The 14,911-nt window shown below is 53.1% G+C and overlaps 1 protein-coding gene across 1 annotated transcript in view; it reads right to left on the bottom strand.

Moving 5' to 3' along the window:
• Window positions 1–1,979: 1,979 nt before the first annotated feature.
• The window catches only part of TRAP1 (TNF receptor-associated protein 1), a gene marked incomplete at its 5' end in the record, with an annotated part of 21,518 nt that continues 8,586 nt past the window's right edge, over window positions 1,980–14,911 (bottom strand). Inside the window, 14 exons of the mRNA XM_008935782.1 lie at window positions 1,980–2,158; window positions 2,601–2,673; window positions 3,591–3,736; window positions 4,287–4,372; window positions 4,812–4,950; window positions 5,518–5,703; window positions 6,224–6,371; window positions 7,537–7,606; window positions 7,721–7,841; window positions 8,732–8,887; window positions 11,277–11,350; window positions 11,534–11,643; window positions 12,639–12,799; window positions 13,303–13,374. Coding sequence (XP_008934030.1) covers window positions 2,057–2,158; window positions 2,601–2,673; window positions 3,591–3,736; window positions 4,287–4,372; window positions 4,812–4,950; window positions 5,518–5,703; window positions 6,224–6,371; window positions 7,537–7,606; window positions 7,721–7,841; window positions 8,732–8,887; window positions 11,277–11,350; window positions 11,534–11,643; window positions 12,639–12,799; window positions 13,303–13,374 — 1,644 coding nt within the window. The remainder of the gene's footprint in view (window positions 2,159–2,600; window positions 2,674–3,590; window positions 3,737–4,286; window positions 4,373–4,811; window positions 4,951–5,517; window positions 5,704–6,223; window positions 6,372–7,536; window positions 7,607–7,720; window positions 7,842–8,731; window positions 8,888–11,276; window positions 11,351–11,533; window positions 11,644–12,638; window positions 12,800–13,302; window positions 13,375–14,911) is intronic.

Below are 14,911 nucleotides of genomic sequence, written 5' to 3'. Positions count from 1 at the left end.
GCAGAGCCACAGAAAAGGCCACGCTGTTTATCACCAGCAGTTTGTCAGCACACAAAGTTTAACTTGTAGAAAAAAGAAGACAAAAAAAAAATCTCAAACCAAAAAACCAACAAGAAGAAAAAGAGACAGGCAGCAGTTAATAAGGTCCCAGTAAAAGTCAAGCTCAATAGATCAACTTTCTGCACAGAGACAGTTTAAGCTGGAAAAGACCTTTAAGATCATAGAGTGCAACTGTTCCCCCAGCACTGCCAGGTCCCCACTGCCCCGTGTCCCTCACACCACATCTCCACAGCTTGGAAACCCCTCCAGGGGTGGGGACTCCACCACTGCCCTGGGCAGCCTGGCACAGCCCTGGGCAACCCTCCAGGGCAAGAAATTGTTCCTCAGGGACAACTGAAACCTCCCCTGGGGCAGCTTGAGGCCCTTTCCTCTTGTCCTGTCCCTTGTTCCCTGGGAGCAGAGCCCGACCCCCCCCTGGCTCCAGGCTCCTGTCAGGAGCTGTGCAGAGCCAGAAGGTCTCCCCTGAGCCTCCTTTGCTCCAGGCTCAGCACCCCCAGCTCCCTCAGCTGCTCCTCCCCACACTTGGGCTCTAGACCCTTCCCCAGCTTTGTTGCCCTTCTCTGGACCCACTCCAGCCCCTCAAGGTCCTTCTTGGAGTGAGGGGCCCAAAACTGAACCCAGGATTTGAGAGGCAGCCTCACCACTGCTGAGTTCAGGGGGATGATCCCTGCCCTAGTCTTGCTGCCCACACTGGTGCTGATCCAATTATCAGAAGGGGTGTAGGATGTAGAAGGTGGTCCCTTGTTCTTCTCACCACCATCTGAACTGTCACATTAGTTCCTCTTCTGCATCTGAACAAAGATGAAATTTTAGCTGAAGTTAATAAAACTTCTAAGCTGGTGCCCCAGGCAGCAGACCCCTTTCATTCCTCTCTGCACAGCCAGCCTTCCTGGAGCCTGAAGAGCTGCAGGTTGTCCTGTCCAGCAGAGCCTTCAAACAGTTAACCAAATCCAGTTCCAGCATCTTAATCCAGAAACTTAAAGATAAACTAAACAAATACCATGGCTGCCTCAGAGCCCCTGCTGTGCAGAAGGAATTCCTGTAAACCAGTTTGCATGGTGCAAACCAGACACCCAGAGGGACACCCAGTGCAGCATTTCCTGCCACCAAGGCCTCTCCTCTTGAATGGCCACTGCTCCTTTGAAAGGATTCAAAGGGCTGCACTCCACTTTGAAGGCTGAGTTCAGAGCTACAGTCTCCTGTTTTCCCTCCACACTCTCTGCTCCTACCTCCTGGTGTTTTCACAGCCCTGCCTTCCCACCACTGCCCAGTGCCTGATGCCCTGAAGAACCCAGCAGTGTCTGAAGAGAGAAGAACCAACAAGTCACCAGCTGGGAGTCACAAAGACCAAAGTGAGGGGAAGAGAGAAGAATGGAGGGGCCTGGAAAAGAAGAGGAGTTTATTTATCATACATACAGATCAGCTAGACATGCAGTTTATCCCACAGAAGAGGCAAAACCCCTGGAGACTCTCCAGAAAGCCACACACTGGAAAGCTGTTTCCCAGTTACTTCCCTTTCTGCCCAGCAAGAGCAGGATGAGCTCACACATGCAGCAGCTTGGTGATCTTTTATGCCATGGGATTGGTGGTGTCCCACCAGCAGTACCAGTGTCTGCTACTGGCAGCAATCTGTCCCCACACCAGCAAACTCCTCCTGCCTGCTCAGGGGTGGAGGATTCTCAACCAATTAATTAATCCTGTGTTTGGAGCACAATGGTGGTCAGGGATTCCATGGATGGGGGAGGGGGGATGTATTCACAGACCTAACTGGGAATCCTCCTGCCAACATCTGTTTTGGGAAAGGCCATTTCTAGAAACAGGATGAAATGAGGCTCTTCAGGCTCGTGTCAGGAACTTTGGTGTGCTGTTTTACCAGCAGCTGCTGGATTTTGTTCCCACTAAGATAGATTTTGAACAGGCTGGTGATGTCTGATCTAACAATGACACGTGGGAAGAGAGATCAGCACAGGGTTCACCCTTTGGTCTCTCCTGGGGCTCAGTTCTTCTCCAGGATCCTGGTGAGGAGCTCGTTCAGCCGGTTCACCATTGGTCTGGGATCCTCATTCAGCCCTGCTGCTATCATGGCATTCTCATAAATCTGAAAAAGAGAATCATTGAATTGTTCAGCTCAGAAAAGACCTTTAAAATCATTGATTCCAACCATTAACTCAGCACTGCCAAGTCCACCACCAAGCCATTCCCCTCAGCACCACATCTACCCATCTTTTAAAGCCCTCCAGGGATGGGGACTCCACTACTTCACTGGGCAGCCTGTTAAGAAGAGAGCAGTAAATAAGCAGCAAGAGCAAGCTGGACAAGAGCTGGGGAGAGAGGGAATGTCAGTCTCCAGGACCAAGCATGTCTTTTAGGCCATCTGGTAGGAAAACACGTGGACCACAAGTATCAGAAATACCCAGAGTGGGGACCACAGATGTGATTCCTGCCCACCCTGAGGGCTTCATCCTGTTCCCTGCCACACACGGTCTGCTAGCTGGCTCTGCAGAGGCTGGTGCTGCTTCTGGAGAAGACCTGACACTCACCTGATCAAGCAACAGTTGGGCCAGATCAGGCTGACTGTCCTTCAGCTCGTTAAGCTTCTTAATCAGAGCGTGCCTGCAAGAGTGAGAGAGATCAACACTGAGTCTTGGTATTTTTGGACACAATGAGAAATATATTTCCAGAACGAGCAGCTAAGCCAAGGTGGGACAAAAAGGGTTCTGCCTAAAGACTAAAATAGCTCCAACTTCCTTGCTCCTGTTCTGGGGGCTTCTCTCTCATCCTGTCCCTAAAAGCCCCTGGTCCTCAGAGGGCTGGGCACTGTGTGGGTGGCTCATGGTGCCCGTGCCATGCAGCCTCACAGACCAAAGCACCACGGCACACGCTGCACTGCACCGGGAGGGCTCTAACTGGGAGTGTTGCTTGGCCTCCTCTGCCTCCACCCCAGAAAGGCTGCAGTGCCCAGGCCTAGCACTGCTGTCACAGAAGAGAAACATGGAATTGGTTTGGTTGGAAGAGACCTTTAAGATCAAGTCCAACCCTTCCCCCATCCCTGCCAGGTCCCCACTGCCCCGTGTCCCTCACACCACATCTCCACAGCTTGGAAACCCCTCCAGGGGTGGGGACTCCACCACTGCCCTGGGCAGCCTGGCACAGCCCTGGATCAACCTCTGCAAGGAAAGACATTTTTCCTAGTATCCAACCTCAACCTCCCCTGGGGCAGCTTGAGGCTGTTTCCTCTTGTCCTGTCCCTTGTTCCTTGGGAGCAGAGCCCGACCCCCCTCTGGCTCCAGGCTCCTGTCCGGGGCTGTGCAGAGCCAGAAGGTCTCCCCTGAGCCTCCTTTGCTCCAGGCTCAGCACCCCCAGCTCCCTCAGCTGCTCCTCCCCCTTCCCCGTCAGCTTCATTGCCCTTCTCTGGCCACGCTCCAGCCCCTCAGGGTCCTTGCTGGAGTGAGGTGCCCAAACCTCATTCAAGGTGCAGCCTCAGGAGTGCTGATCACAGGTGGAATACAGGGAGCAGTGCTCCCCCTTACCCCGTGTTGATCTCCAGGGTGGGCTGCAGGAGCTGGGCACGCTCCTCTTGGGTCTTGGCCAGCTGCTGCATGCGGAGGAAGTGGCGGGCAGCACCCATCTCCAGGACAGTGACCATGGCAGGGTGGGTGTCCAGCCGCGTGGTCACCTGTGCGGGACAGCCAGAGGGGTGGTGCAGGGGCTGACTTCAAGGGCTCAGAGTCTCCTCAGCACAGATCCACACCAAGCCCTGACACGATTCACCCCTGCCCCACAGGAGCTGCCTAAACCAGCAGGACAGCTGAGTGCCCCAACGGCCTGGCTGGGCCAGGAGCAGTGGCTCCCAGCTGGGCCCAGGGTGCTCCTCGCCCATACGCCTCTCTAGCCCAAGGGCAAGTCAGCCACCAGCCTCTGGTAACCTGAGCAGGAGCCAGTGAAATGGGCTTTGCTCATTACACACCAAGATGTTTTTTTTCTGCTGTCAGGCTGACTATCCAAATGACAAATGCCAGCACTCAGACCATTTCCAGCATGAAGAGTGATTTCTCTTGCAGTCCAAAGAAGAATCTGTGGCAGCAGATCCCAAATCAACCACCATCTTTTTTCCCTAGCTCCTTACCTCCATGGATCTCTTGTATCCCAAATCAACCACCTCTTTTCCCTAGCTCCTTACCTCCATGGATCTCCTGTGCTCAGTTCCCCAGACACAGAACACCCACCTTAACACCAGTGACTCGAGAGCCCAAGGCATTTCTCATCCAGGCCATCAGATCCTCAGCCTCTTCCTCTGTCAGACGTTCTGCAGCTGCAGGGGGAAGAAGCCACACCTGAGTGTGCATCTGTAGCGTGTCACTAGACAGTGAGCTTTACTCCTGAGCTCAGCCCATGTCACGTGGCCATTTATCTCCTCATCCTGTGGAAATGGGAAGCCTACGTACAATGCCCTCCTCCCAGACCCTGCCATACCCAGGGAGGGCAGGCTCGTGCCCTGCCTGCCTCTGTCATGGCACCAGATGTCCATGTGTTGTTAAAACTCAAATCACAGAAGCTCCACGTGTGACATTTCATCTGTTTAAATTAGCAAATGGCTGAAACTTGGATCATGTGGGGTGGAAGGGATCTGCAAGCATGGCAAGCTGGCTCAGAGTGTGAGCGTGGCAGGGTGGGAGGAATGCTCCTGCTGACATGCTCAGGAGCTGCAGGAGTGCTGGGGGGGCAGGAGGGCCAGGGGAGCCTCACGATACCTGGGCGGCTCTCCTCAAACTTCTCTTCCTTATAGTGGTCAACAACAATATCTGTCTCCACTGAGATCAGCTTCTTCTTGTCAAACTCCCGAAGGTGCAAGAGCGTCAGCTCGTCGAACTGCTCATAGCAGAACAGGACCTGTGCCAAAAAAAAGGACAATAACATGTTGTTGGGGATGTAACAGCACTTCCCCCTTCCCAAGGCAACTCTGCACCAAACAACAAGAAGATCACAAGGGTAACCAGCAGGTTTGACCCCATGGTGACTATTTCTCAGGGCCTCAAATGAAAGCAAACCCTCGGAGGGCTTCGTTACCATGGGTGGCAGGCCTGCAGCTGAACAAGTCCTGCTGCCCCACAGAAAGGTTTTTACTGACTCCAGCCCTCAAAGGGCCACCTGCCTGCAGAGGACACCTGTAACACCAGCACCAGCCCCACACAGCAGCTCTGCAGCTCCTGCTCTGGGCTTCAGTGACGATGTTCAACAAATGTCAGAAGGAGATGTCTGCACAAGAAGGAGTTGTCTGCACAATCCTCCTACACAGCACATGGGATGGGGCCTTCCTGGCCATGCACCACACGAGCCAGTCTAACTGGAGACAGAGGGAGCCTGGGCAAAGAAACCACCCCGGCAGGGGCCCACCCCAGCCCTCGCCCACCGCCCCGCTCGGCTCCGAGCTCCGGCCACGGCACCCTGCTCACCCACCTCCGTGTCCTTCCTCTTCATGGCCTCGAAGTAGGGGGAGTGCTCGGCCAGGTGGCGGGAGGGGGCACACAGGTAGTAGATGTTCCTGCTCCCCGCCCTCATGCGGGAGGCGTACTCGGCCAGGCTGCTCAGCTGCCCCGCGGGCAGCGCCGACGACTCGTAACGCAGCAGCCTGGCGATGTCCTCCTGCAAGAAACAGCCTCCTGGCAGCTGGGGGCAGGCACCTGCAGCTCCAACCCGGCCGCCCCCAGCCCCAAGAGTTCCCTTCCTTGGTAGCACGGAGGCTGGTCTGCAGCCCTGCTAAAAGGCTCAGGGGATTCTCAGTCCCCCTCCTTTCCAGACAGAGATGGTAAGGAGGCAGAAACGTGCGTTAGACAGGAGGTACATCAAGTTCTGGAGATGAGAATCCAGACAGAGGACAACAGCAGGGGAAAGCCCCACTTCATGGCCTGCTGCAGTTCACATTGCACCAGGCAGAGCTGGCAACACAGTGTGAGTGCAGACTCTGCAGTGCCCCCAACGAAGTGGGAAGCAGCACCCAGTCAGAAAGGGCCAGAGTTTGGATGCTAGAAAATCTGCAGGTCTTGTTAGACCCAGAAACACAAGTTACTGGCATGTAAGATTCACAGAAAAGCAGCAGTTCCCCTCAGCCCAGGCCATGACAGGAGCTAGTGGTCTTTCCCATCAGCTCTAGGACTCCTGGTACCTTGACATCCTGCTCTGCTATCGTGACAATCCCCTCTCTCATGAATACACCGTATTCCTCAAAGAATTTGGCATATTTCTCAGGGTCCTTCTTGCTCTGGTCAATGAAGAACTTGATCAACCTCTTCTGCAAAACATCCCGGAGCTTCCTGCAGCAGGAACAAGCCTTTTTAAAGATAGCTGCTAGACCAGGACAAGAGATTGTAGGTGAAAATTTTAGGTGATAATTTTTCTCCCTGTACAGTGTTTTAGTGATGCATTTGCAAACATGAGGACAAAGAAGAAACTCTGGGTCCACTGTCTCCTTTCCCTCACGGCTCTACATCTGTTCCTTCTCAGTCAAGAGCAGATCTTGAGCTGGAGAGAGAGAGCTGTGGTACAAATGTACTGCTGAAACTCAAACCTTCAGTAACTCCTAACTCAGTGATGCTGCAGGACACCTGCCTCACTCCCACAGCTACCCTTAAACAGGGGAAGGAAGCACCTATAAAAGGGTTACAACTTGGAGGAACCCTTTCTGAAGGGCTGAAAAACCACTGTGAAGTGACTGGGTTAATTTGGTGACTCTAGTGAAGGTGGAGGCATTTCACCAGCTGCAGAATGCAAAGTTAGCCACCAACCCTAACAAGATGACAGTGCCAATGCTAAGGAGTAAGATCCTGCTCTTGTGCTTCGAGTTCCTCCAACAGCAGATGTTTGAGTGGGGACTTGAAGGACAAAAATTAAGAAAAAGCCAAAGCCAGGCCTAAGGGGTTCTGGCAATCAGCTTCACTGGGTCCCAGCACCAATCCAAAACCCTGCTGGCTGACACTCAGTTTTTAACAAATCTGTGTGTGAGCACAGCAGAGCTTTGAAGGAAGTCTGGAAATGAGAGGCACAAGGTGCTGCTTGAAGACCTACACATGAATAATGGTGACACTCAAGTAAGGGCCAAGTTCCTAGTGCTGACAGCTGACTGACTGGTTTTGTTTCCCAAACCACTTGGTGTTGCAGACCAGACACTTTAAATAGCAAAATCACTGTTGCTGCTGTAGAGCAGAGATACTGAAAGGCAGCCCAGGACACGAGGGACACAGGGCCCACACAGGCAGCAGCAGATTGTACATCTCAGGGCACCACTCTCACATCCTGAGACGTCACCAGCGTGGCTGAGAAATAACTCACTTCAGACTACAGAAATTCTCCAGGGTGGAAACGCTGCAGCTCACATGCCAGGTCCCTCCAAGCCCCTCTAACTGTCCTGTGGTGATCCCTCCTCAACCAGCAAGAAGCCAGAGGAGCCTCAGCAGTCCACAGGGTCTACCCCTTCCTTACCTGATGAGGGCACTCTCCTGCAGCAGCTCCCTGCTGAGGTTCAGGGGTATATCCTCGCTGTCCACAACACCTGCAACACAGAGCCACCCTTCAACCTGAGGCAAGCACAAGTGCCAGGCTCAGGAAGGCAGGACCTTGCCTCCTACCCCGTGGAGGCCAGGGAGCTCCTGCTCTCAGGACACACCTCTAAGGAAGCGCAGCCATTTGGGCAGGATGTCTGCAGCTTTGGTTTGGATGAGAATTTTGCGGCTGTAGAGAGCGACGCTGGAGCCCAGTTCCCTGCTGATGTCAAACATGGATGGTTTCTGCAGGAACAGGAGACAGAAGGGTAACACCAGCACCCTGCAGGGTGCCCAGCTGCACACTGTCCTGCACCAGCTGACCAGGACACAGTGTGGTCTTCCCTACCAGTGCTGAACCCAACGAGAGCTGAAATCTTGGCTGTCTTCCCTAGGGACCTCCCTGAGCCATCTCCCTGCTCCTGTTGTGCCTCAGTATTCCCACAACTATCCTGCAACACCCACCCCACTGCAGAGATAGAATCACCTTGGTTGGAAGAGACCTTTAAGGTCATCAAGTCCAGCCCTCCCCCAGCACTGCCAGGTCCCCACTGCCCTGTGTCCCTCACCCCACATCTCCAGGGCTTGGAAACCCCTCCAGGGGTGGGGACTCCACCACTGCCCTGGGCAGCCTGGCACAGCCCTGGATCAACAAACTTCAAGGGCAAGAAATTGTTCCTCAGGGACAACCTCAACCTCCCCTGGGGCAACTTGAGGCTGTTTCCTCTTGTCCTGTCCCTTGTTCCTTGGGAGCAGAGCCCGACCCCCCCCTGGCTCCAGGCTCCTGTCAGGAGCTGTGCAGAGCCAGAAGGTCTCCCCTGAGCCTCCTTTGCTCCAGGCTCAGCACCCCCAGCTCCCTCAGCTGCTCCTCACCACACTTGGGCTCTAGAACCTTCCCCAGCTTTGTTGCCCTTCTCTGGCCACACTCCAGCCCCTCAAGGTCCTTCTTGGAGTGAGGGGCCCAAACCTGACCCCAGGATTCGAGGCGCAGCCTCAGTGAAGATGCCACAGTGAACATTCCTCCTTGTCATTCTGCAGCCTTAGCTGCCTCCTCTCCCTGCAGAGCCCTCCTGCTCTCTCCCCTTGGGGGCAGGGGGGCAGACGTGCCCCCGTTGCCCAGAGGGAGGGGCACACACCTGCTCAGGGACGTAGAAGATGCTGCGGATGTTGAGGGGGGCATCAGCCCTGTAGTGCAGGACGTAGCGGGGCCGGTCGTGAGCCTGGGCGATGAACCGGTAGAACTCCTCGTGCTGCCACTCGCTGACCTCCTTGGGGTCCAGCATCCAGAGTGCCTGTGGAGGAGCAGGGACCCGAGTGCCCACCAGCTCTGAAGCCCCGCGGGCTCACGGCACAGGGGGGCTTCTCTCAGAGTTGGGCTTTCCCTCCGGGATGCTGGAGGTGGAAATGGAAAATCCTTCGGGCAGCCAGAGGCCTCAGCACAGCCCCAGGGCACGTTATCCCAGACTAACAAATCCCTGCCCCTCACCTGACCTCGGGTCACCTCTCACAGAGGTCTCCTGCCCTGCAGCAGAGATAAGGCAGCTTAGTTTAACCCAAAGCAAAAGGGATTTGGCTCCTCTGCACTGCCTCACGCTTCCCACTGGCCGAGAGCAGCCTGGGCAGCTACCACAGCTCAGCTGGCTGCCAGCACTGGTCAAGCATCTCAAGGCCTGACCAGTAAGCAGAAGAAAAGTGGAAGCTGAAGTGGGTCTTGTTGCAATCCTCCTGACGCCCTGATGGAGGTCACCATCCCACCAGCAGGTCAGCTGAGGGCTTGTGAAGCACCTCCTGGATTGTCTGTCTTTGCTGGTTTGTTATGGAAGGGTTTGGGAGGTGCTCTGTGGGCCACTGGGCCATGCCTGCTGCAGGGCAGCTGCTCCAGCAGCACTGCTTCACACCTCAACATGGAACTGAAGCCAGGAGCTCCAGACCAGCCCCTCTCCCATGGCCATCCTCCCACCTGCTGCTGCTCTAAACCCCTTCTGCACCATTTGGCCCATCCTCACACCACATTTTAAGGTTTCAGTACCTCAGGAAAAGATTAGCATCTAGCAAAGATGTGGGAGGTTCTGCCCATTTAACAAGCACTGGGACTCAACGAAAATTCTCCTGTTTCCAGCAGGTGAAGCCCACTGCACTCACCTTTGCTGCTCAGGCCCTAATGAGTGACAGGACTGATTACTGAGGGCAATACAACCATCCAACCCACCCTCCACCTGCCAGAGTCTGAGGGATTGGGGGCTCTGGCAGCCCTGCCATGCTGCCATGCTCCTTAAAGCTCCTTCTGCCTCAAGGCTTTGTTCCACCAGCTGCTTCATAACACTTCCAGCACACTCCAGCATCCTTTGCAGGATCACAGGTAGGATTAGGGACTCAGCTGGGTGCTCAGGTGCCTTACAGCAGCTGTGGTTAGGCAAAGTGCTGCTTTCCCACAGGCTTACTTGTAGCTACAGTCACTACAGTCAGACCAGGAAAGCCACTGACTCCACACTGGCAGCTCCATGGCAAGCATTCAAGAGCTTATCTTGGAAAATCCACACCAGGGGACTAACTATGGCTCTGTTTGCAGTGAATTGATGTTGACGTGGGGGAAAAAATGCAAAAACAAGATCCTGGATAAAGAAAAGGCTTGAAATGGGAGTATAATGAGAATAAAGCTGCTGCTGTACCCCAAGGGAAAACAGACTTTCTGATAAGGAGATAAAAGTACATGGCTCTATTAGGGGCACTCTGTCCCTTGCTCTAGTACTGCTCCTCTCTAGGGAGTCTGCTCTATTGACTGTCAGGTAAGAAGAACAAACAGCTCTCTAAATCTAGTTCTGCTGTTGTCATTTAAGGGAAACAGCTAAAAGCCTTCAGAACAGAAACACTATTATGCAGGAATCCAAATAAATATCAGTGACTAACAGCATCAATTACAGAGCCTTCGATAAATTAATATGATAAAATATTTAAGTACAGTCCTGAAAGTCTGTGTGTGCAGTGCCACATTCCAAGGAATTAATAAACCCACACAAATATGCTCCCTAACTGCTCTCTGAGGTGAGGAGGCTTTAAACAACCAGAAAAGGAGAATGCAGGAGGAAAATGATTAATAGATTTATTTTTGTTTTAAAGAGAATTAATTTCACCAATTGGGCCAAGAACTTCTGACTAAAATGGACCTGGCTGCAATATGATTTTAAGTGGTTAGAAAATGCCAGCAGCAAACAGTGCTCAGCTAGGAGCTGTGAAGAAAAATCAGGCTGGGAGCTGAGGCACTAAGAAAACCAATTGTTCACTGGCTGTCTCATGCTGAGACAGAAAGAACTGCAGCAAGAGGTGTCAGCACAGCAGTGATATGAGCAATCCCAACACATCACCTGGCTTAAACAGAATAAGTATCATAAAGCACTGAAATCATTCTGAAATAAACAGAAATAATTCTGATTAAGGAAGACCCAGAAGTTGTCAATCTGCAAGAATTCTCTCTGACAAATTCAAACAAGCAGTTCCATGCATGACTTCTCCTGGATTGGCTCTTTGTGTTCTAATTAACTGTTTGCTACAGGGTCTGTGACATCCTGGACAATCCTCCCCGGATTTCCAGGGACAGCAGCAGCTTTCTGCTGTTCCCTGCCTGCAGCAGAGGATTACAGAGGTCCATCTCCACGAGTGACCTGCCTTGGCCCTCCTGCTCACCTGCAACGTGTTAATTCTTCTCCCATTGAGGTACAGGGGGAAGCTGATGAAGTTGCTGTATTTTGTCACCACCTCTGGAATGGAATGAAGACAAAGGAGAGTCACTTGTGAAAACAGCACAGTGAGAATCTTCTCAGGAACAGCAGGTGAAAGGTGTTGCAGGAGAGGAAAAATGCTGTGAATTCACCTCCCACTCGTGGGGTACCAGCAGCTGCCACACAGCCCCTCGGGCAGGTAACACATCCCCCTCCACTCACCCTTGACTCGGTCCTCGTTTGCAAACTCCCTGCAGTCTTCCTTGAGATGTACAATAATCTTAGTCCCAGTTCTGACACCAGAGGCTTCTGCAATCTCAAACACTCCTGAACTAGGATTAGAAAACAGCTCGTGCTTCACATACATCCATGATGGGACATTCATGTGTTTTATTAAACTAAGAGCACACAGAACACTTGAGCACCAAGAGGAAAAGGCAGAAACTCTTGAATGGCTCTCTGTGCTTCTGAGAAGCCTCCTCCCCCCAAAAAACATGTGGGTGTCTTCCCTACAGCAACTCCAGCCCCAGGACACACTGCTCTGCAAAGGCACCAGCAGAAACAAAGGAAACAAAGGAGCTGAAAAGGAAACAAAGGAGCTGAAAAGGAAACAAACTCCAGGTTGTGTGAGCCCAGCCTTCAACTCTTCTCCTCCATTTCCTGCAGTGGCTGAACACCCAAGCTCCTGGCTGCTCCCTTGGCTGCTCTGACTTGTTCGTGGGCCCTCACTCCTGTCTCCACTGGACTCTGCAGAAACTGGTTATGGTGAAGACAGCCCATTCTGGCTGACCAGTCCTACCCTACTGCTGAGGAGAGCACTGGAGAGAGATGGCAGAGGAGCTTTCAGACTGTAGAGTGGTACAGGCTGCAGTGTACAGCAGCTTAACTGCAGCCCAAGATAGTCTGATAGCTCAGCTACAAGAGGTTTTTCCAAGAATTTAAATAACTTTGTAAATTCTTTGTTCCTAGGAGGTTTTAAGGAAATGCAGATTGTTGTCCTGGAGCAAAAACCCAGGGGATGACTGGACCAAAGAGATGAAATGGGTCTCTCCAGTCTGTGGCACTGCTGAGATGGTTGCCAACCAGCAGGGAAGGAAGAGGAGGGGCAGGAGCTCTTTGTCTACAACACACCTGCTCTGACAAAGCCAGTCTGTCCCTGTGGTTTTCACCTTGGCACTTCTGGCCACGTTTGGTTGCCATCTGAGCAGGGCCTAAGCCAGCAGGCTGGTCATGAAAGGCCACACAAGCTCTGGCTTTGCACAGTGTTCAGTCCATGCCCAGTCTGGGCACAGCCCCCCCACACTGCCATCCCATTTGGGAGCCTCACCCATCTGAAGACCAGTGGTAGCCTGGGCTCCCTGGCTCTGCAGACTGTGAGAACACCTCCACTTTATCAGCCACCATGAAGGCTGAGTAGAAGCCCACTCCAAACTGGCCAATGATTTTACTGCTGGCTTCAGCTTGACTCTGCAGAGCATCTAGAAAAGCCTGGAGGAACAAAGGAGACAGTAGATGACCTTTAATGGTCTCTTCCAACCCCAAACATGCAACAATTCTATGATAAAACAGCACAGAGTGACTTCAGGAACCACTGGGAGGCTGCAAACCCCCCTCACACACGGGCACAGCCCCAGGCCAGGTACCAGCCTGGCAGTCAGTGCCTTCATCCCACACTTCTACACCAGTGCTCTGAGAGTGGTGCCCAAGGAAAAGGGTTTCTCCCCCAGGAATGCACCTCTGGAAAAGGGGAGCACTGCTGAGGGAACACTCACTGCCACTGGCAGTAAAGGAAAACAGGGGAGGGCTCACTCACTCAGGAGCATGAAACCTTAAAATCATGACTCCAGAGATGAGGGGTGTCACCTCACAGCTGGGCTGGGGGCAAAGGGACAACATGGAGTGAGAAATTACTGGGAGAATGAAAGTGGCTGTAACTGGAGAAGAGTTTTCTTTAAGGAGGAGAGGGGAAGGGCTGCCTCACCCCAGCTTACCTTTGAGCCTGAGCGAGCAATGGTACCGAGGTTAGAAACCAGCTCCTCCTGTGTCATCCCAATCCCTGTGTCCTGTAAAGAACCAGCAATGGCAGCTGCAGCATCAGTGGGGAGGCACTGCTTTAGCAGCCACACCCAAGCAACTCCTGCCTCTCCCTCCCCTCCTCTCCCAGCCAGCTGAGCAGTAGATGTGCCAGCAGACTTCCAGCACGTGCTCAGGGCAGTGGACCCCAGAGGCACACAGCTCCACGGGGCTATAAACCACCAGGATGCCCAGAGACTTGAGCCATTTCTCCAGAGAAGACAAACCCATGTCAAGACAGGTTTCTGCACCCCTCTAAAACGGCACAGAACAGTGCTGGACAGAGACCCCAGCCCAGTCATGGCCTCACAGCCTCCACTGACCTCCATCTGCTCTCCTCCTCACATTATGCTCTACAAAATTGAGTATGAAGCTGCCAGTGCCCAGGTCTCTGAAAGCTGGGGCAGTGGGAACAGGCTAACTCCAGCTGGGAGTACAGCACACCAGCCACACCTCACGATGCTCCATCCAGGCTTGGAGGGCACACAGCTCAGTTTAATCCAGGCTTGCACTGCTGTGTGCAGAAAAACCTCTCCCTGCTGCTGGCACAGCCTCTCGGGCAGCAGACCCTGAGACCCTGCAGCAGCACCATCCAGAAGAGCCCACAGCAAGCCTCAGACCAGGCTGCAACTTCATTTGCTGCCACAACACACCTGTGGGACCTAAGGCAACGTGGATAACAGCAAACCCCAGCTAGAAATGGCCAATCTGATTTTTTTTGGAGTCTTGGACTTTGTAGTCCAATGTATTTTCAGCCTTGCTCCACAGGCATTTCCAGAAGCAAAGGGCAGGCCAACGCCTTCCAGAATGCCACTTCTGAGAACCAAGTTCCATCCCCTCTCCTGAATCCCAGCAGCTTCTCTGCCTGACAGAAACACCCTCAGAAATCACCTTACAGGTTCTTTGAGCCACTCTGCAAGGTGGCAGCAGGGTGACAACTACCCAAGTGCCAGGGTAGAGGTGGGGAGCTCAGCTCTACGTGCGTCCCCGTGAGCACAGTCGTGGCAGCTGAAGGGGGATGATGCCCAGCAAGAGCTCAACAGTGGGAGATGAAAAGCCAGGAAAAACAAACAGAGTATGGCAAAATCTCAGGAATCTGACATGGTCCCTTCCCCCAGGGAAGAAAAACTCGGAGAGAAAAGTTTTCAGCATCTGGTTCAGGTTTTGTTCATGCCAGACCCTGAAGAGAACTCTTAACTCCTCTGATCCACTCCTATTTATAGCACAGCATGTCATTCCCAAATTCCAGGATGTTAAAATATATATATATATATATATACACACACATATCCCTACCCTATGAATTTATTTGGTTATTGAATTCCAAACGCCCTGCCAAACTTATTGCAAAATGCTTACTGACAGTTCCTGGAGCCTGGTTTGAGGAGGGTGAATTGTGACCAAGGAAGAGAGCAGGGCTCAGAACACTCTGCCCCCAGCAGTGCTGGGATGCTAACGGGCACAGCAGGAGGTGGCCCTCTGGGTGGCTGGATGGAGATCCTGCTGCAGATGATGCTTTACCCACCT

The sequence above is a fragment of the Merops nubicus genome, unplaced genomic scaffold (genome assembly GCF_000691845.1).
Source record: "Merops nubicus isolate BGI_N331 unplaced genomic scaffold, ASM69184v1 scaffold14502, whole genome shotgun sequence".
In the NCBI taxonomy this organism is placed as follows: domain Eukaryota; kingdom Metazoa; phylum Chordata; class Aves; order Coraciiformes; family Meropidae; genus Merops; species Merops nubicus.
The sequence above is the reverse complement of the archived record's forward strand: the minus strand, read 5'-3'. Positions and strand labels throughout refer to the sequence as shown.